At 37.7% G+C, this 21,984-nt stretch overlaps 3 protein-coding genes across 4 annotated transcripts; 1 reads left to right on the forward strand and 2 right to left on the reverse strand.

Moving 5' to 3' along the window:
- Positions 1-142: 142 nt before the first annotated feature.
- LOC130170263 (gamma-glutamyl hydrolase) lies at positions 143-6,896 on the reverse strand. Its single transcript, XM_056377477.1, has 9 exons — positions 4,932-6,896; positions 4,659-4,773; positions 4,330-4,380; positions 4,110-4,194; positions 3,292-3,430; positions 2,828-2,934; positions 2,023-2,116; positions 1,778-1,915; positions 143-556 (listed from the first exon to the last, which is right to left on the reverse strand). The coding sequence occupies exons 1-9, from the start codon at positions 5,038-5,040 to the stop codon at positions 438-440; spliced, it is 957 nt and encodes a 318-aa protein (XP_056233452.1). The 5' UTR covers positions 5,041-6,896; the 3' UTR covers positions 143-437.
- Positions 6,897-7,026: 130 nt separating this feature from the next.
- On the reverse strand, positions 7,027-12,152 carry nmrk1 (nicotinamide riboside kinase 1). 2 transcript variants are annotated; one of them, XM_056377481.1, is made up of 9 exons: positions 12,013-12,152; positions 11,400-11,624; positions 10,219-10,309; positions 10,080-10,128; positions 9,285-9,453; positions 8,810-8,881; positions 8,539-8,645; positions 8,265-8,348; positions 7,027-7,701 (listed from the first exon to the last, which is right to left on the reverse strand). In XM_056377481.1, the coding sequence occupies exons 3-9, from the start codon at positions 10,306-10,308 to the stop codon at positions 7,691-7,693; spliced, it is 582 nt and encodes a 193-aa protein (XP_056233456.1). In that variant the 5' UTR covers position 10,309; positions 11,400-11,624; positions 12,013-12,152; the 3' UTR covers positions 7,027-7,690. The 2 variants fall into 2 exon arrangements, with proteins under 2 accessions (XP_056233456.1, XP_056233454.1); XM_056377479.1 differs by having other exon boundaries at positions 11,396-11,624.
- Positions 12,042-21,421, forward strand: ostf1 (osteoclast stimulating factor 1). The gene is made up of 10 exons (XM_056377478.1): positions 12,042-12,181; positions 16,057-16,103; positions 17,327-17,377; positions 17,703-17,766; positions 17,919-17,972; positions 18,211-18,318; positions 18,665-18,714; positions 19,812-19,890; positions 20,191-20,289; positions 21,229-21,421. Exons 1-10 carry the CDS (start codon positions 12,148-12,150, stop codon positions 21,285-21,287), a joined length of 645 nt encoding a protein of 214 aa, XP_056233453.1. The 5' UTR covers positions 12,042-12,147; the 3' UTR covers positions 21,288-21,421.
- The last annotated feature ends 563 nt before the right edge of the window (positions 21,422-21,984 follow it).

Raw genomic sequence — 21,984 nt, forward strand, 5'->3', positions numbered from 1 at the left:
GAGGACATTGTGGTCTCAAATTTTAAGCCAGTGTGGACGAGAAGTCCTTAAAGTGTTCAGAAAAATGGAAATTTGATGATTCCATGACAACTGGAGAAACTCAATCTGCTGAGAAAGATGGTGAGAGAGGCTGTTTTGTCAAATCCTTTATTTCTTTAATGACCTAAAAGTAGTCAAATTTATATAAAGTGTGTATAAGAGAGTAAAAAAAAAAAACACTGGTGCAGAAACTTCTCCCCAGTGTAATAAAATGAAGTCTGAGTCAGCACACACATGGCTGAAATCAAACTTTGGGTTTGAGGCCTAACTGTGATTAGAACCAGCAGACTTTCTGTGTGCAGTTCTGGGCTCAAATGTTGTGTTGCACAATAAACTGTATGAAAAGCGTTGTTTTGTACATGCACAGGGTGACACACAAAGTCAACCACTGGAGGATCTCAGAAGAAATAGAGCTGCTCATATCCTGTGAAGTTTCCAGCATAGATAGGCATGTAGTTGTAAATGAGTGACGAGGCCTCTTCCTCAGGATTGTCAAACTGATGTAAACTTCTCCTTCCTAAACAAAGCAGAAGTGAGACGTATGTGATTAGAACAAAACAGAATAGATCTCCATTTGGAAATTTGGGTGACTGGGCTTTACTGTAGAGGAAGTGGCCAAATAAAAGTCCTTGGGTCTCTGGATGTTTAATCTCAATGGGGTGAGCTATATAAATAAAATCCTCTATCATGGTATATGTAATGTTATATTGCAATATCAATGTGTTGTGCATAGATACTCTGAAAAATCAGTAGAGAAACTGTTTACAGATACAATAACCCTACATTTATGTTGTCTTTCTTATAAATGCCGTACAAATCAAGGCACTGTATCACATTGATGTAACAGATTATATAAAAATAATTTATTTCCATTGACTGAATGTAATATTACCCACCAGAGATTCATATTAAAAGGGTTGCTCTCTTGGCATACATGGCCCAGCATGATGGCATTAATATACATATATAGTCATACATTAGGGCTGTCGTGATCTACCGCTATGAAGATAACTGTTATTTTAAAAATTAACACTGTGCACACTATACATATATATATCATGACAGCCCTACTGTATATATATTGTCAGCCTGTAACAATACAGTTTATACACCTGTTCTTTCTCTTTTCATTGGCACAATCTGTATAGAGTAACCCATGTGCCGTTGAACCGACAAATTATGCTTTTCTAATCAAATTTTATTTTTCTTTGCACAGGCAAGGACCTGATGGCATGCTGGGCCCCTGGATATGCGCCCAGTCAACTCTAACACGATATGTTGTTTTAGGTTAAGTTAAATATGTATGAGTTTTTACATCTGTCAGCACCTGTCAGAGTTCATTTACTATAACATGTTTACGGTTATAGTAAAATATTGTATATTTTCAACACTTGTCAGTGCTAGGCTTGGTCAGCATGGATAAAATGTAATATAAATATAGATTGCATTTTTCTAAACTAAATGGAAATTCAGTTGAGTAAATCTTTATATATAAAATAAACAGGTGTGAATGTCTATTTGTGGCTATTCAAGTGGATTAAAAATCTGAAAAGCAAAAATCAAGGTACCGCCTCACACTGATGCAAAACTTTGCACACAATGGTCTGATACAACCAGAGATATTATGGGGAAAGCAGCCAATTTATATCGTCTCACAGTGTATATCAACATATCCCACAACCTTAGTTAATAGCTAATAATACGGATTATTATTGATAATATGTGTTTGTCATCGTACCTTCATTGACAAAAAACTCAGCCAGGAGAGACGATAACTGAATAGCGTGAGGGGAGTGAGGAAAGTTCAGCTTTTTGTCCCACTGGAAACGATTCACCTCTGGGTGCCACTGTACTCCATAGAAGGGATATCTCTTACCTGGCAAGAAGGAAGAAACAAAAACAACATGCATATTGCTGTTATTACAAATCTGTTACAGAGCAATGATTAAGTTGGTCAAATGAATATAAAAATAATCTTGTAACCTTCTATGGTTGAGACAAAGTGGGCTCCGTTTTCAGCAACGTTTGTAGACAAGACGGAGAAGAAATTCTGCAGCTTCTCATTTTCCTGGAAGGTCTGTAAGAACATTTGTCTTATTACACTTGACTGTTTTTCATGTATTACCTTTCAATATTATTTTAATACTCAATATAATATATAATGTTCTAGATCTCTAAGATTATTTATCCATAAAAAGCATCTGTTCTTGTGCTTTCTTTTAAAGCTCTGACATTTTGTTCTTCCTCTGTGTGGGATCTTATCTATCTTATCTTAAGCACAAGGACAGATTAGTTTGCTAGGGAGCCCCGGGACAACAATACCCATCCCACTTCTCTATCTTTCTGTGTTCAGTTTTTCCTGTGCTAGAATACGGAATGGCCCCGGGTTTGATTTGATTAAACACAAATTCATTTAGGAATTTGCATCATATAAGTTTGATATCAGCTAAAACTTAAAGGACCTATTTAATCAAATTACCATAATCCAATTGCCACACTGTGAACCTGGGTTTTTGGGACCCCAGGGGGGTAACTCAGCCTTTATTAGCCATATAGTTTGCAGTGATGCTGAATGAATACTGTATCTGCAGATTGCTCATGTATACATTTATATCTGTACTGTCAACAGAGGCAAAAGTTTTGCCCTGGGTAACCCCAGAAAACACATTTCAAATGCTTAAACCATACCGAGTGTCTCTGATTTCATTTCTCAGCACAAAAACGAGGGAAAACCCAAACAAGGGAAGTTAAACACACTGTACAGTGACACCAGAGGGATTTACTCTACCTCTACTATAACTCCATAGTGGTGAAAATTGCCAGTCAGAGGTTCTTGGGTCAAAGTCTTCATCAGCTCGTCTGGAAAACCCTGGAACATCCTGCTGGAGTGGGCCTCTGCAGGGGAATAGGGAGGGGTATTGAAGAGAGACAATAGACTTTATAGACAGTATATTAAAAACAACCTATCTTAAAAGATAGGGTTTCATCAAGCAGTGACTACATGGCAAGATACATATACATAAACGATTCGGTGATAGTAGCAGAGTCTGACTTTAGGGCCAAAAACTCTGATTAGTAACTTGACTCTACTGACACTAAGTGGTGTAATCCAGTACATGCAGTTTACCAGAAAATTAAATAGTTTACCTTGAATCTATATTTCCTTAAGTCAAAATGTAAATCAAGGCCGTACGTTAATTTTTTAAAAAAGACACACATTACGACATCAACCATAATGCAGGAAGCTATAACCTCTGGTTAGGTTGAGGGGCATCGCTATGTTCTCAGCTGTGGTGTTTGCCAGCAGATTTTCACCAGCCACCAGGACAGTCAGTAGCTGCATCCCCATGCATGTACCCCAGATTGGGAAGAAGTCACCCGCATTGTTAGCCTGGAACACACAAAGAGACAAAGAAATTTTACTTTGCATGTCTGAAACAATAAAGCAACTCTGCTTAATAATGTTCTGTTAAATGCTGGTAACAACATTAGTTTACAGGACCATGATTTCCTGATAATTTCCTCAGAAATTTCTTTGAAAGAACTGTGTAATTTGGTGCTAATTACTGGGCAAATAGAGACAAGGTTCTGTTATTCCAGTTTGAGTTAGTTGTATTGAGTTTATAAGCAATAATTGACTTCCAGAGGCATTTCCTTGAAAGACCGTTTCCATTTCAGTCCTCAGTGCAAAGACAGATTCCTTCCAGAATAATAAATTACTGCTGGATTAATGATATTAAAAAGTATTTTAATGTGGAAGCTGGTTAAACTATTCCACATACTGTCAGTTGGTTTGAACCTTCGTATGGTTTATGTATAAGATTACTGTGTATTTCCTCAGCAAAAATTTAAGAATGCAAAGTCAGTACAATGGTAGCAATCATTTAAATGTAGTGGAGTAAAAAGTTAAACTATTCACTCTGAATTGCTGTGAGGTTAAAAAAAAATTGTACTTAGGCACAAAACCTGAGTAAATTCATTCTGGTTTCTTTCCATTTAAATGAAAAGACAGATAATAATAACAAATTATTTTAAAAGGTACATAGATATTAAGACAAGGCAGAACAAACCGTCAGAGCAAGTCTATAAAAGATCTTCGCCACCCTGGCATAGTCTGATGCCTCCAAATCTGCAGCTCCGCCGATGAAGAGCAGGCTAAAGAGACATCACACAGTTAGAGCAGTGAAGCGAGGGACAAATGCAGTTTGTATTTATGTAAGATATACATGTGATTTCCCCCTGAAACCGAAACTTCTTACACATTTATCGCATTTATGTACTGTGGCTCACCCATTTATCTTCTTGAAGATATTTTCATATTCAGCAGTAGTAAGAGTCAACCTGCAAACAAAAAAACAAAAAAATTCTCCCTAACTGTAATATTTGATATTGTTTTGACAGCACAAAAGTCAACAGAATTAACAACATCTAAGTAATGTGATTGTGGCTTCATGCTGACATGCTTCCTCCTTAAATATACTAATATTAGTCTAATATTGTGTACATTTTTATCATGCATATTTAAAACGTGCCTGCACACTGAAAATAAGCTCCATTCACATTAAAGGTAACATCTCCACTGTTGTAAACACCACAACAGGATAGAGGACTCAGCCCACCTGATAGGCATCACTCTGCTGCCCCCAGACTCAATGTATTTCACATAGGAGGCAGGTATGTAGGTCCTCCCGAATGGTTTCATGACATCATCTGAAACTAGTTGAGTCAAAATCCCTGTAGGACAAAAACACAGCAGCTGTGAGAAAACAGAAATTTCAACAGTGATATAATTACAAAGAAAGTGTCATTTGGTCTTTATTTTTTATGTCCGTATCACCTAAACTTCTTTTCATCTGCAGCAACATTCAGTCCTGATACCACATTTCACTTACCGATCACAGGTCTTTCATTCACAGCCTCCTGGTTGAGTGCAGTCGGCATAGCTCTGCTGCAACAGACAAAAAATAAACACACAAATGCCGAAAATGCCACGTTTGACATGTTTTCACCTCCGATCAGTCAAGGTTTAATTCAGCAAATGGGTCCTATGAGGCTGTTAGAGAGCGGTGATTATGAAAGAACCTGCAGCAGACTTATATATGCTACGGTAGAAGAGGATATAGTCAGTACAGGGAAGTGAGGAATGTCCAGATTTACATGTGATCACTCCTGCACTGCACATACCGGTCAGGCAAGTTGGCTGCTGAGGTAAACATAAATATGTTGCTGACAGCATGGACTTTTTGGTGAAATTTTGATCATTAATCTGCAGGAAACACAGCAGCAGTTTTTGGGTTTTGCAATAAAAGCAAAACATATTGCATAAAAGCATTTAACTCTCAGGTCACATGGCAGACTTGGCTTGAAACTGCTATCAAACATGTTTAGTGAAAAAAGTAGAGTTTTTTGTATTTTAAAGGTAGGAAGCTTCCTGTAGAGGTGTGCACAGACTCTAAGAGTGCTCCTGTTTTGTCTGTTCTCCCGACTCCCATAACATTAGGGGTTATCACTCCGAGAATTTCTATCCTTAAATAAATGAATACAAAATTTACACCTTCTCCCAATAATGCTGACATTTTTGGGAATCTGTTCATTTTTGGATAGCATCATGTGTGTGCCCATATAAGGAAGCAAAATTATATCTAACTGATGCAGTACTTTTCTAAAAAAGTACTGAAAGCAATGCAATTACTGTAACAGATAACAGACACTTAAGTTCCTGCATAGATTGGGTAACAGGAGTTAAATGTCTTATAACAACTGAGCTTCATCCACTGACCAAGACTGTGGGATGTGGTTAAAAGTTAAAAGTGGACCTTGAGTTAATTATATAAAAATTATCGATAAACTTGATTATTTTGTTAAGGAGTCGTATGGAGAGGGTACAGTTACTCATTCATTCATTCACTGCTTAATTCAAGATTAATGTCAACAGCAAATGGGTCAAAATTAGCTAATGGTCCAATTAGCTAGAATAAGCAGTCCAAATAAAATAACTTGATAATATGATCATGATTATTGGAAGCCACAAACACCAGTCTGTCTGTCCCAGGTTAATGTTGTGGTCTCCAGTATATTTGGTAGTAAAATGCTGCTGTCTGCTCTGGTTCTCTTTCCAAGTTAAGTCAAGATTCATTAGTGGAATAACTTGCATAACTTGCAGTGTTGAAAAGTAAAAAAAAAGTACATGTATTCAAGTAATGTTCTTAAGTGCAATTTTCAGGTACTTGTACTTTAATTGAGTATTTTAATTTAATGCTACTTTATATTTCACTACACATCAGAGGGAAATATTGTACTCAACTACATTTATTTTCAAACTTTAGTCACGAGTTACTTTACATTCTGCAGAGTGAGTTTGTTGCTGTAAGTATATTTGGATGCTAATACTACTTGTAACAGAGTATTTCTACACTGTGGTACTGGTACTTTTACTTAAGTAAATGACTACTTCTGAGTACCTCTTCCGCCACTGATTCCTTGAATCAGCATCAACGTGCATTAAGTCAGTGGTGGTCACCGTCCAGTCGCTGTAGTGATTGTGTAACATTTGAGCCATTCTTCTTTCTATTCTTTTTTTCAGATCTAGTCTTTTATTTGTTAAATGCATTCATTGCAAGCTTTTGCACCAAGGCTTCTTCATTTACAGCCCCTCGGGGGCCACATTAATTGCATGTCAGTTGGGTTTGGCAATCTGATGATTATGAACAGGTTCTGCATTATTACTAATCTTATGGTCCTGTTTTGTGAAGGGAAATTAGTTTTAACACCTTTTTATTTGGTATAAACACATTTTTATATTGTAAATATTCCTAAATAAAGCTTTGTTTAATAAAATTATCACAAACCTCTCATTTGCTAACAATCGGACATAGATAGAGCGTTGTATTCAGATCACAGAGAACTTGAGTTGGTCACTAGTCTGTCACTTTCAGACACCAGGTGGAGACAAATTCGCATCATTGATGCGTAGATATCAGTCAACACTTCTCTCATGTTATTGTAGACCAGCAACTGCTTTAATGGAAGTCTTTGACAAATCACATAAAGCGAAGAATCACGCTCACCAAACCACAGCAGCAACAATGATCATTGTTTCATATTTGTATTATTCAAGTATTAGTGAGGAAGTCTGTAGCAATTATGCAAATTGTATGTATTTGGTTATGTATATGTATATGTACATATATATTAATGGTTAGAAAAATACTTTTGGATCGAAATCCCCGGTACATTATAAAAAAAGACAATGCACTGAGAGATGAAACATCATGAAATGTAACGTCTGTCCACTGTTTGTCCTGTATCCAGCACCAAATTCATAAAGTCACAAAAACTATCTAGGTTTCCCAGAGCGCATCCTAACTTTATAATACTGATCATTAATAGCAAAGACATTGGGTTTACATTGATTCTGGCAGCCTCTATCCTCTTTAACTAGATAACTTCATATGATATCATTAGTTAATTCTCATCCACTGATTTCTTTTTACATATGAACTTTTGTAGATATTACATAGACATCAGCATATTTACAAAAGTCCAAAGAACCACCTTTTTGGTTCTTTAGCCCAAAAGAGGAACTTTTCTGACATCTACAGCAGCAGCAGTCTCCATCTTCAAAAGGTAAACAAATCAGAGTCCAACTATTTCAGTCTTTCTCTGCAAAAAAATCAAAAATCAAATTAGTAATTAGTGATTTTTTTTCATTTAAATAGTGCACATAACACATTATTATTACCTTAAAGTTCAAACCATTCAAAGAAAACACATATTTGGTAGAAAATAGTTTGATTTGTCTTCTGACTTGAACGAAATGCTTTATACTGTTTGTAGATGGCTTCATTTCACATCTGAAAGATGTATGTATTCAGGGCTTCAGGGTATTGTCTCAAAGGAAACCATAATTATCTGTTCAAGCTACAGGAAAACTACTGTATATCACAGGTAAATACTACATAATAAATCTAGCAGGTTTTACATATGTAGTATGTTCAAACTGCAAAAGCTTACCATCAAAATGTCAGTGTGCTTATTAAAAAAAACAGATTTGTGAGCGTTCTGTCGATGTTCACTATATTGTCCAGTAATGCAATGAGCAAGGGAAAGTGAAGCACTACTCACTCACAGCTGCAAAAGACTAAAATAATTTGTCAATGGCTGTGAGACAACGCCAGAAAAAAAAAAAAAAGACCCAGTCATATTCCAGCTTTACTGCAACTTACCCCTGAGTCTTTCCATTTCCTGAAAAACATCTTCACACACAGTAGCCAGCAGCTCTTCTTTTGGCTTCAGTCCGTCCAGAAATACTAAAAATAAAAAGAGACACCAAAAATATAAATGTCATTTACTTTATTATTTACTGCTACAGTGATAACAGTTTCCTTATGTATCATTTTTCAGGTCTCAACCACATAAATACCTGGATTTCTCTAATGATCACAGTTATAATCCCATCAACACATACCGAACACATGGCGTCTTTGACTGGACACTCACCAATTCCAGACACCATGCTCTCCATCTCCTGGCGGTTTTTCAGGTACATTGGCCACACATATCCATCAAAGTAGCCAGGAGGATCAGGAGGCGTGTACACCCTCAAACTGTCAATGAACGCAACAAAGGTCAAAACACGAAGAGGAAAACTTCTGCTCTTACTTTTTGTTTATCGCAGCTCAATGGAAACAAAATTCATTCAAATTTCAAAAAGGTACAGAAAACATAGTATACAAACAAGAGCTGCTTTTTTTATTATAAAATCTGACACCTTCGTCTCCTTTTGCAGACATCGTAAGGTATTTCCATGAAGTATCTTTTATCAAATAGCTGATTCAGAGGCCTGGAAAGGTCCAACACACAAAAAACACATCAGAGCATTACAGTTACAGGAATATTATATTAATTTTATTAAGATATAAGTTTCCATATCATTAAATAAATCCCGGGGAACAGTTAGGCCTCATGGTCAGAAATAAAACACAACTTTCCCAAAACAATTAAAGTGGAAATCTTTACCTAAGGAAAATAATTAAGACTACATACACATAATAATTATATATTGTAACAACTGTGTCTGTTATCAGTTTTACCACTAATAACTTATCATAATATAGTTTTTGGCTAGTGCATGTATCATTTTTCTGTGATGCTTTATTTTAACAGTACTTTACCAATCATTTACTATTAAGTTTCCTTGAAAGAACTGTGAGGAAATAGAGACAATGTTCCTCACAAAAACTTACCTGTAGTTGAAAATGAGGAATCCTTCCACTATCAGCACAAACACCTCTGTATCGACTGTTGGTGTTATGAGCTCTGGGTTCAGGCCTCGCTGCCTCAGGAACGACTCAGGATCTCTTCGCCACGAGTCAACCTCGCTCATCATTGTGTCCATGTGCAGAGCATCGAGCACTTAAACAGAATGTAGAGACACTACATGGATGAGCTCAGAGACATTTATATGCTCTCATTCATTAATTAGATTTTTCATCTGGTAATTAAAAGTCAAATCTGAAGAGATCAAACAACTTCAGAAGATGTGTGTTGTGGCCAGACTTGCGACCATGCCTCTAATTTTCTCTCTTTCCATCTTGGCCTAAAAGTAGTGCATTTTAAATATATAGTGGAAATAGCCATTTGTACATTTTTTACAACCTCCAGTTTTCAGAGAAAACAACATCAGTGTCCTGAACAGTAGTAGTTACACCTCTGCATCAATCCACCCATCCATCCATCCATATAGCTGCCCACCATTTTCAGCTAGATGGATGAACCAAAAATGATATGACATGATGTGAGTCAATTGTCTGCACTTTTTACACAGTGTTGCTGTATTTAGTGAGGATTTGTTTTTCCGTAACTGAGTCTAATGGTTATAAAAGGTATGGGGCAGGATGACATGAATGATTCAAGACTAACTTACTTCCAACTGATGCATTTTAACAAAGAAGTTTACTCGTGATCTCATCAGCCTGAATCCTGTCCACACTTTTGTGACCTGAAGTTGAAGAACAAACAATCAAATAAAGTGTTCTTACTGTCATACTGCTTAAACCCATTGCTGTCCACAGGTACCACAGAGTCATCCTGAAGAAAAAAGGAATCCACTGTGATCACTTAAGCTCTCCAATTTCCAGCACGTCTAAAAGCAGTTATACGATTTAAGGAACAGTCTACCTTAAAATATGAATCCTGCGCAATGATGCAGCTGTTGGGTATCTGCTGGTGTAGACTCTTGGAAAGAGTAGATTTTCCTCCATTGGTCATCCTGAAAGAAAAACAGTACATGTCCCCTGCTGTGGTTATACATTTTAAATATCATTGAAATAGTTATGCTATGGAACATGTTCATACAGTGTCAATTCACATTAGACATGGCCTTACCTAAAGGTGCATCATCTATTGTATTACAATAAAGTTTGAATTTCTCGGACGTGTCCTAATGTGGATATTATATGTGATTGGTGCAGAGCATTGCCCACTTCTCTCACCCAGATGTTTTCACATTGTTCTAAGCTTTCTCGTTTTTGGTGGCTGTATCTTCAAAACTCAGAGCCGGATGACTTTGGACAGCCGATACACCTGGATCCCTCAAACTGGAGGAGCTCAGGTATGTGCCTCATGGATTTCATTTTTCTACACACCTGTCTGTGGGGTTTGTATTACCCAACACTTAATATGAGATTAATGTGCCACTTCTACTGAGTGTTCTGCATTTACAAATGATATTACTATTTTCTTTAAAACATCCTAAGTAACACTTTATCTCTCTTGATCTGAACAATGTGATTTTTCTCTCTGACTCTCAGGACTCTGTTCCAGTGACTTTATCTCTAAAGAGTAACCAGCTCTTATCAGTCTGCCACATGGTTGTCACATGCTGTATGCTGTATTGATCTGATGGTGTCCCTGTTGACCCACATGGCATGTAGTTTGCTGGTATTAACATGTAATTTAATAATATTATTGCTAATGCATTTTTCTAGTGCCTTCCTGTGTCCTGTATTCTTGTCTCTCTTCATTTCCCACATACACAATAAACAACAGAAGCATTTACGAAACTCAAACTGGCTACATAAAAGGTTAAATTTAAAGTAATTCTACATTTACTGATGATCTACCTTGTGGAGTAAAACACATAAGCATGCAAAATTGTAATGGAGGTCCAACAGGTTATCTGGAGACAGAGTGACCCAAGGAGAACAACAGAAGGCATGTTTGGAAGGGAGCTGTTGTGCCGTAATAAGCACCCATGTGTAAAAAGCATCCCCTTAAAGTTAGGGTTAGGCATGAAGAGTGATGAGAGGACAACATAGCAACACATTAATGTTTACAATCCTCCCGACTTACTTACCCACCTACTCCTACAACTAGTGTCTTCATTTCAGCTTGTTGCGCTGCTCACAGCAGGGATTCAGATATATAAAACGTGCAATACCAAATTAATTAAGTTTATGAGCAGACTTTATAGCACAGAGGAAGGTCGGTAGCTTGTCCTGCAACTTCTATGGTCATTACCCCCTCTGTCTTTTCCGCTGTTGGACGCTTGTGATTCGCTGACGGAGTTGTACGTCACTCACGACCTGCCCATTGATAAAAAAGAAGACAAACACCAGAATGTGATATAAGATAAATACAGTGTTAAATCAAAGTAAAATAGTAACTAATAATAGTAATGTATTTGAATTAACAATTATTATTATTAAAGGGTTAAAAAAAGGAAAATTTAAAATTTAAAAAAGGAAAAACAAAAAAGGAAAATAAAATTAAAGGAAAATGAAAATAGATAGAACGATAGATCGATCGATAGATAGATAGATAGATAGATCGATCGATCGATCGATCAATCGATCGATAGATAGATAGATAGATAGATAGATAGATAGATAGATAGATAGATAGATAGATAGATAGATAGATAGATAGATAGATAGATAGATAGATAGATAGAATGGCCGGTACAGGTTATACTTTGCGCATGCGCAGTTTGACTTTTCCGCCGTCTATCTTAACTTCCTCATTGGCAGTTTACCGCAGTCCAGCGTCGTTTCTGTGTGAAATAACATATAGCGCGTTTGGTTTTGTTTTAGCTCCAGTTTATCGCAAATGTCGAAGCCTCCTCCCAAGCCGGCCAAGCCAGGTAAGACTTGCGTTATGAAGACTGTACTTAAATTTAGCCCAAACTTGTGCTCTGTGTGTTACGAGGACAACACACCTTGTCTGAGATGGAAGCTTCGTGGGCGGGCGGTGAGCACTTCAGTGAACGCTGATTTCTGTCGTTTATTTGGGAAACTTTTTATCACCCAGTGGAAAGAAAACCCACAAACTCCGATTAATAACAGTTTTACATTATTACTGACTGGACCAGGACTACAGTGGAGTTATTAAAAGTGCCTTCACTGTTGATTGACAGGGGGATCCAGCTCTCAGCAGCAGGCCTATGTGACTTCCCTATTTGGATCACTCATGCACGGAGAGACCTGTAATTCAGTGACTTTCAGTGGCTTTAGGTCATAGGTTAAGAGGTTATGATGAGTCTGCATGGTCAATGACATCAGCCAAAATTTCCTGCAAGCTCAGTATTCTGTGCTGCTATTCTGGTAACCCCTCCCATGATATTAGGAAATGTGCTTATTGCTCACCAAATATGATCAGATGAATGCTCTGGCCATGTCGTTTTTTTGTGCTTGTCGTGCTTTTTCAGAATTTTAATAGGTATAATTTGTATTCAACAAATTAAAACTTCTCTACATTCCAACTGAATGTGATGTCTTCAAATAACTTACCACCTGTCGTCAAAAAAGAAGAAAAAGAAAAAGGTTCACATGTGGGGAGCAAAAAAGAAACCATCTAACCCTAGCCCTTAAAGCTGTTTGCACATGATGTCTAATTGTACAGGATCAATAGACGTGTCTATAAGAAAAAACAAACATGTGCTTTGAAATCAGGCAGGCACATTTCAGTGCACATCTGTAAAATATGTTTTCCCTCCTTGTGCTGAACACAAAGCTGGAAAGATGGACCTGTTATTATCATTCATACTCTTCATGGTTATTCATGAGTCACCTTCACGACACCTCACCTGGTCGTGACAGCAGCTGAGCTGGTCTGTCTTGACAGATGGCTGGTTCTCGTGTTGTAGGAGAGCTGTCAGGTTTATTTGGCAGAGTCAGTGCCTCACATGGTCGTGACTGAACTTCATCTATGCCGTAATTCAAATGGCGACACAAAATTACGAGAGGAGGGCACAGAACATCCCAGAATGCAGGTGCAAATTACCTGAATGTCTGAGGATTCACAACCTACAGTGGCATGCAAATGTTTTGGGTACCTCTGGTCTAAATTTCTGTTACTGTGAATAGATTAGATAGAATAGAAAGTCAGTAGGAGATGAACTGATCTGCAAGGGGTTAAAGTTAAAGATGAAACCATTTTAGAATGAAAGAAGGGAAAAGGACACTGTGCAAAAGTTTGGACACCCCAAGAGATTTTATCTCTGAGACACTGTTCTCACATACAGACTCTGCACTGTTCTACTGTGCAGTGACACCTGCACAAATATGACGAATAGTCATCGGGGGGAAACAACCTTTCCTGTGTCCTCACCACAAAATTCAGCGTCAGAAATTTGCATAGAAACATCTAGCAAAGCAAACATCACACAATCTGTAAAAACACTGAGTGTTAAAAGAGGATCACCTCTACAGCAGGATAATGATCCTTAACACACCTCAAAATCAACAATGGACTACCTCAAGAGGTTCAAGCTAAAGGTTTTACCATGGTGCTCACAGTCCCCCTGGCCTAAACATCATCGAAGGTCTGTGGATAGACCTCAAAATAGCGGTGCATGCAAGACAGCCCAAGAATCTCACTGAACTAAAGGCCTTTTTAGGATGGAAGGAAGGAGGAATGGGGAAAAGGTTCCCCAAACGAAGAAGAAGTGAAAGACTCTTAGCTGGCTACAAAAAGCTTTTTCAGATATGATCGTTGCCATGGGTGTGTTACTACTGACCATGCAGGGTGCCCACACTTCTGCTTCAGGCCTTTTCCCACTTTTGTTATTTTGAAACTGTAAAACATGGAAATAATTTAAAAAAAAAAATCTTTCTTAAATTATTAGAGAAATGTCTCATCTTTAACTTCATGCATTTCAGAACATACTCATTTCAGGTCACCTTTTACTCACTTAGCTGTTCACAGTAACAGAAATTTTGACCATGGGTGCCTGAACTTTTGCATACCACTCTACATGACTTTTACTGCATCGTGAGCAGCTTACAGTGGATACATTTATGCTGCTTGCGTTGGTTCAGAGATCGAAGTGCAATTACTGTTCAAGCCTCCGTGTTGGATGATTTTGGTCCTTCTAAAGTACTTTTGAATCAATCTATCCTGGACTGCATGTCTGTAAATGTCCCTCTTCTCAAAAATAAGATCAGATTTAGAGCTGTAACGATCTGTCAATTAATCGATTGGTCAAATGGCAGAAACATAATCGGCAGCTATTCTGATAATAGCTGATCATTTCTGTCATTTTCCTTCTGTCATTTTCTGAAATTGCTTTTGCAATATAATGAGACGGATGTAAAAATCATCCAAAACCCACAAGCATATAAAATCTACAGACAATGTTTTGCTCGCGCTAAGAGTCGATTTTTTTTTTTCATTTTTTTTTTAGCCAGAGTAAATCCTTGTGTGTGCCTGGGGCTTTAAAATGCAGAGGGAATCTGAGCTAGTCAGCACAGGCTTTTGTGTGTTTTAAGCGACATGACCGGGCCTGCAGAGGAGACATGCTTGCTGTGTTGAACAGAGCTGGGCTTGTGCAGTGACTCAAGCTCTCTCATTCTGAGACACTGAGACAGTGTGTTAGCTAAATAGGAATTCTCAGAAACTGAAGAGGGGTGTTACAGCCGTCCAACATTTAGTCCTGTTAGCTAAAGCAATCAGCACACATAAGACGCTCGTCTCGGATCAGACATATTCAACATATTACAGTAAATGCATCAGTGTCAGACTTGACCGAAGCTTGTCATGATTCATCAATGCCTTCATTACAGCTTGTTTGAATTCTGGCTTGTGAGGATTATACATTTTTGTGTTTATGTAATAGGTACAACACAGATAAACATTTTTGTGTAAGAAGTAATGCAACAGAGGTAATAGTAATAATAATCTTTATTTACGTAGCATTTTCTTAAAGTTACAAGGAGCTACACATAAAAAATTCACCTAATAGGCTTTTTTTTATAATGTAATGTATGTTTTTGCATATAGCTGCAGCAGCTTTTGTAGCCTTCCCTGATTTAGCAAAACAAATTCTATAGAGACTTTATGCATGTGTATTTAATGTTTGTATGTTTTAAAGCATATTATTTACATATCCAATAAGGGCATGTTCAACCAGATAAATCTTTGAAAGGGAAGTCAGTAGAGTGAAGCACTGTGTGATTTTTATCCACAAATGAGATGCAAATCAGAAAAATGACATTACTAGTGCTAAATTAAATTTGCTAATATAATACGTTTGTGCATGTCGCTGTTTCTTTAAGCTTTTTCGTGGGTCTCTGTGACCTAGTTGGGCTGTCAGCTATGGCTGCAACCACTCTGGTAGCATTCCAGCAGCAGAGCCAATGCCAGGCTCGACTCTGAAGCATCACAGGCCCTGAGGGCAGCAACCTCAGGGCAGCACACACAAGGACCAGCTCTGTGTTTTTGTCCCTGCTCTTACGTGTAAAAAAAATAAAGAAAAAATGTAGTTGCCTGTAGAACAGTTGTTACACATAGCACGCAGTTGGCTCTTGAGTGAAGTAATGTCTGACACGTGTCTGAGAGGCGTTTACCACATTAAATCTACAGTCTTCACTCACATGGCTGTGTCTATTCTCAAGTACAATGTACCCTCTTCACCTTTCTTATGCATGCAGAGAATGAAGTTAACTTGCTACAAGACATCTATAACTTGTCAAGAAATGTTTCACCGTACAATCTGTGTTTTGCTTTTCTCTTTACAAGGCCAAGTCAAGGTGTTCAGAGCTTTGTTCACCTTTGACCCCAGAACGGTAAGAGCTTTCTGTTTAAGATGGATGGTTTTTCTAGTATTTGATAAGTGTTGAAGACCATTTGTTTCCTTTTAGGTAAATTGCTTAGTTTATTTATATACAGACATATATATCTGTGTGTGTGTGTGTGTGTGTGTGTGTGTGTGTGTGTGTGTGTGTGTGTGTGTGTGTGTGTGTGTGTGTTTTAAATTGTTTAACTACTCTGGTTTGCTGTCAAAATATCTACATAATGACTGCTAGAGCGACAGTCTCCAAGCTTTTGTAACAGTGACGTAGAGTAAATTAGTCACATATTTTAGTGCTGCCCTCCAGCGATGCTGTTCTAAACCAAAATTAATAATATTTTTTTTTAAAAATACACAAATAAAAGGCAGAATTGGACATGCACACTCTACGTAGGGGTGATTTAATATGTGTAAACCCAGTGGTCCAGAGCATGATCATCCTCCTTGGAACAATATTTTCAACACAAGCATGGAGAATGACTTACAAATTGAATGAGTCAAACTTGTCAAACCATCACTGTACAGTGGAAATGTTAATTGCAAAAAAACAGGGTCAAGTATAAAACATACAAAGGGATGAGATATTCAATTTACTATCATATATTAAAAATAATACAAGTCATGACATTTGAGAATCTAAAGCCAGTGAATGTTTGTGATGACTGAAATTATTAAACGATAATAATAATAGTAAGCGATTCATTTGCTGTTGTTTCAGCTCTAGATAAAATCACTTATATTGCAGATGTAAATAAAAATGACTCATCCAACAAACCTTATCACTAATTCCTTTTCTATATCCTCAGAAGTGACAAAAAAAATTGTAGTTTGGGTTTTTCCTTTAACCCTTATTCCAATTTCCTGTTGTTCTTACCACAGAGTGCGGCTGCAGTGTGTTTGTCAGGTTTTGTTTATATAAATGGAAATAAACTTAATTATTTTTATAATGTAATGTATGTTTTTGCATATAGCTGCAGCAGCTTTTGTAGCCTTAATGCGGCAACTTATGCGGCACCTACATCCTCAGTCAACAATTTTGTGTTAAACCACATTAAAATCTAGCAGTTATGATTGTTTCAGTTGGTGGAGGAAAAAAGGGGAAGATGTGGGAGAGGACAAAGCAGGTGAAATGTAGCACAAAAAAGAGTCTTGCAGTCAGAATAATGTGAATGTGTTAAACTTCCTGATCATTAACATTGTCTTATTTATTTTTTTCAGCCAGACGAGCTGTACTTTGAAGAAGGAGACATCTTGTACATCTCTGACACAGTAAGTAAAACCTCAGAGATTCAGCTTCCGTCTTCCTCACCAAGCCCTCACGTCCCATTCAGTTTGAATCTAAATTTGTACTTCTTCCTCTTTCTGTTGAATTCTTTGCATTTCACGTTTCTTTTTTGCTGGATTTTATTTTTCCATCATCCACCTCAAGCCATTTCTCCCTTTCATTTCTCTCTCACTCCATTTCAGTCTTTTCTTTGCATTTGTTTTTGGCCCTGTTCTCATTCTGCTTTGTCCTCTTTGTCTCTACTCATTTGCTTCTGTGATTTTCTTTGACTGAAAAAACTAAAGATTTCTGCGTTGCTCTTATTCTCAGAGTGACACTAATTGGTGGAAGGGGACATGCAGAGGAAGGACAGGACTAATTCCAAGTAACTATGGTGAGTAGAAAACATAGACAGACCAAGTTTGAATTTCATTAGCTGTATGTGGTTACCAAAACATTACTTAATATGGTCTTTTGTCTCCTATAATTCTCCTTTATCAGTGAATTTTAGATAATGCACTAATGTTCTTGTTTTGTGTTTTTTAGTGGCTGAGCAGGCAGAGTCTATTGACAATCCAATGCACGAAGCAGCCAAACGAGGTGAAGCAACTGTCTATATATTCAAATATATCCTTGTGTTCCTTTATTTATTTATTTAAGCATCTTTTGTTACATCTGTTCTTCTATTTAACAATTCCTTCAATCCTTGACAAAAGCAGCCGTGACCTAGATAACTTCCTCTTGCTGTTACACTGTTTGCATTATTAGTAGCCTTCTCCATTCGACTCTGTGTGTGCTTTGTGTGTGTGTATATACGCATATTTGTGTGTTTAAACAGGGAATTTGAGCTGGCTGAGGGAATGTGTGGAGAACAAGGTTGGAATTAATGGGCTGGATAAGGCAGGAAACACTGCCCTCTACTGGGGATGCCATGGTGGACATAAAGGTAATGATCTTTGTGTGCATACAATTATTAGGGGCACAAGATGGCAGCTTCTTCCTACAAACACACTGTATTTTCAGGCTGGCAGCGGTGACTTATCTAATTTGTGGTGGGGTGATAGACAGTCATACTCTGTTGTAGTAGCAACTTAAATCTTAAATTGTGACACACGGTCAGATTTGTTTTACGTCAGAGGTGAAGTACAAAAAACAGGAACTTGGTCTGTGAAAGTGTTCCAGTTCTTCTGTGCCCTTTCAATGTTCCTGCATGATTGTAATGTGATACGTGTCATTAAGTCTTCAATCCATCACCGAAACTATCTCCTTTTTCTTTTTTTTTTCTGTATCAGATGTGGTGGAGCTTTTGCTGAGCCAGTCCAATGTGGAGCTCAACCAACAGGTGAGATGAGTTTAAAACTTCACCAATGGGTGAAAAACATCAGGATTGTAGTCCCAGTTTTAGAAATCATCCGGATTTCACTGCTGATGTCATATTGCCATAAGTGCAAGTAGATGTTATTCTTGCAGGGATAGATATCTACGTCCGGTTATTTGCTTATTTCAAGCTGGTGAATTATTACATCAACATACAACAGCATTAAACAAGCAGACTTCCATCTTTTAAATTTGGTCCATTCATAACCAGTTTGCCAAAAGGTGTTTTCCAACCAAAATCTGGCTGCTGATAGTAAAAGAAAAACCTGAATAGATCAATGGAAAAACAACAAATACCAATGTTTCCATACAGGCCACAAGGGGTCAGTCAGTGGTGTGAAGTATGAACATTATGCCTTCACAGTCACCAAATCTCAACCTAGTTGAACACCATCTCCACTGTCATCATGGAAACACCAAATGAATGTACAGTATATGTTTTAGAAGAAATGTGTTCATCACTCCAGCTGAATTTCAGAGACTTAAATATAACTTTCTGTTGGTTTTTCCTTTAACGCGTCAGCCACGAATTCTGACATCTGGCATCTTGAACCCTGAAAAGCATTTATATCTTTAGTTAGTTCCACTGAGGCAGTTGATAATAATGCCACTGACATTCAGGTAGTACCAACCAACAAGACTATCTGACAACACTGTGTTGCTGCATGTCCAGGCAAACTTGAGTGAGGTTTGTTAGGAGTTAATTAAAACATGTGATAGACGGTTTGTCATGCTACGAATACTTAGCAAAATGAACAGACAGCACCTAGTGAGTAAACTCCAGTCTGTACTCATATTCAACTATTAAGCCTAAGGTGATAATAGACAGGTGTATCTTATTCCGCTGAAGTAACACGGACTAGAATCAGATTTGCTTTTCCAGTCTTGAAGGATGGCATGCTACTGAAACTGCCGAAAGCTGTTTAGTTGCAGATGCGCCATTGTGATGATATGAAACAAACTAAAGCAAAATAAATGTATATAGCCGTGGGGTGCGATCACACATCTTAGTTGAACATTGATTGTCATGGTGTTTGTCAGTGATGATGATTTGTGTTTCAGAATAAACTTGGTGACACCGTTCTGCATGCTGCTGCCTGGAAGGGTTATTCTGACATTGTGGAAATGTTGCTGAACAAGAGTGAGTCTCTGTCTGTTTTTGTTTTGGGGTTTTTTTTTTTTTTTTGGTTTTATAAAAACGAATTTGCCCGGCAGGTCATCCTCTTTATTTGGATACATATCAAAACAGAGCAGACAAAGCTCCAATAAGATTTTATCAAACCTTAATATGAGACTGTGTGATTCCAGATTGAGGAAACAATTTTGTGTGTGTCCTCACATTCACAGTTTTATCTTTGTATCGGGTTTTTTCTTTCTTCCTCAATGTAGTTTCCAGTTTGTTTTGTTTGTTTTTTTTTTAGCGTGAGAATGTTTGTTTCAGATGCCAGGACAGACATCAGGAACAATGAGAATAAGCTTGCTCTGGAGATGGCCACCAACGCCCAGTGTGCTTCACTTCTCAAAAGGAAGCAGGGAAGCAGTAAGTACAGCTGCCGCTTGGGGGCAGCCTCGCAGCACTCATGCACACAGTATCGTTCGGTCACACACTCATACAGGGAACAGAATAATGCGCTTTTTTGTCTGAGCTCTCACAGTTACACAGTCCACCCTGAGACCAGCACCAGAGCCTCAGTACAAACAGTTCAAGGGATGAACAGTAGCGGGTTTGACATGTACACTGCATGTTATGCTCTCTATTATTTTCAGAAGCGTCAACCAGTGAACAGATAGTCTTAACAGAAATCTTTAGCAACAGCCTGTAGAATCCAGTAAACATAAAAACTGCAGGCAAACTAATATCTTTTAAACTTTTGCAAAAATATTAGCAAATTTAAATTTTTATACTTAAGAAAGATCATTCTATTTCATTATCATATATAATATACAATCCCGTTTAAAAATTGTAACTTAAGTAATTTGCCAGAGCTTATTAAAGTATTGAACACAGCTTGGTTCACGTTGGACAACAGCTGCTCATATATATGACACACTGTCTTATCCATGTCTCATCCTTGTCTTATGTAAATGGCGTGAAATAGGGATATCGCATGTAATCAAGTATTTTTGGGGGTCAGGCCTGAGTTGACAAACAGGTTCAACACAGGTCCAAGTTCGAAAAGAGGAATGAAGGATAAGATATGAGGAGGCTATTAAACTCAAGGACCACTTGCAGTACTGTGCCGCACAGCTGCTTAGCTGCAATACAGTCATTACATGCACAACGTTGAGGTTCATTCAGATCATGTATGAGACTCTTAAACCGGGGATTTTAATGCAAACTATGTAAACTACACTTGCTTAGGAATTTAATTTGCAAAAGACATTAAGCCAGTAATATTTTAAGTTAGAGGTTTTGCAGATATGAGCAGTAAAATATTGCAATATTCCTGTCATTAACTGGTCATTTCTCTTGTTACAGGTGTCACCCGCACACACAGCAACGCTGAAGAGTATTTGGACGATGAAGACTCAGACTGAGCTGCCGCCGTTCAAACATTGTCACTGTCTTCCATTGGTTTTTTTGGGGGGGTCTGTAATAAAACTCTCTAAGCTCCAGGAGCTTGGAGAGTTTTATTACAGACCAAAAGTGGATTTGCTGCTCTGTTTTCAACTGTAGCTCCATTTTAGTTCTATTAATTTGTGCAAACACCTCAGTTCTCGGCCCTCTGCATCATATCAGTGTGAATTACAAAGCATTGAATTAATGCGTTTTACCGTTAGCCTGCTTTGCCAAGTGCATTTCCACATATAAGGAATTTGTCTTGGAGCCTCAACCAAAGGGCAGAATATATGTAGTAGTGGAAAAACGGACCAAAGCCCTAAGAAGCACATTCCAAGCTTACAGATTATGTTTAACCCATTTAAACAGGGAATTAAAGTGCCAGTGCAGATTAAAAGATTGATCAGGTCTGTTTCTGGTTAAGTTTACAAGCTCTACTAAAATACTGCAGAACTACAGAATCACCTAAAATGAATTGGAAACACATAATCTCATGCAGCTTGGCGCTCTGTCACAACTCAGCGCAATTTATATTTATTTATGTACATCAGGGAGGCAATGCAGCATGTACACTTAACCTTAATATTTCCCCTCAAAATGGGATGTGCTGAGGGACCCAATGACCCATTTTGCTGTTATCTGCTTGGTCAAATTAAGGGTGTCACTAATGTGCAT

The sequence above is a fragment of the Seriola aureovittata genome, chromosome 5, assembly GCF_021018895.1.
Source record: "Seriola aureovittata isolate HTS-2021-v1 ecotype China chromosome 5, ASM2101889v1, whole genome shotgun sequence".
NCBI lineage: Eukaryota > Metazoa > Chordata > Actinopteri > Carangiformes > Carangidae > Seriola > Seriola aureovittata.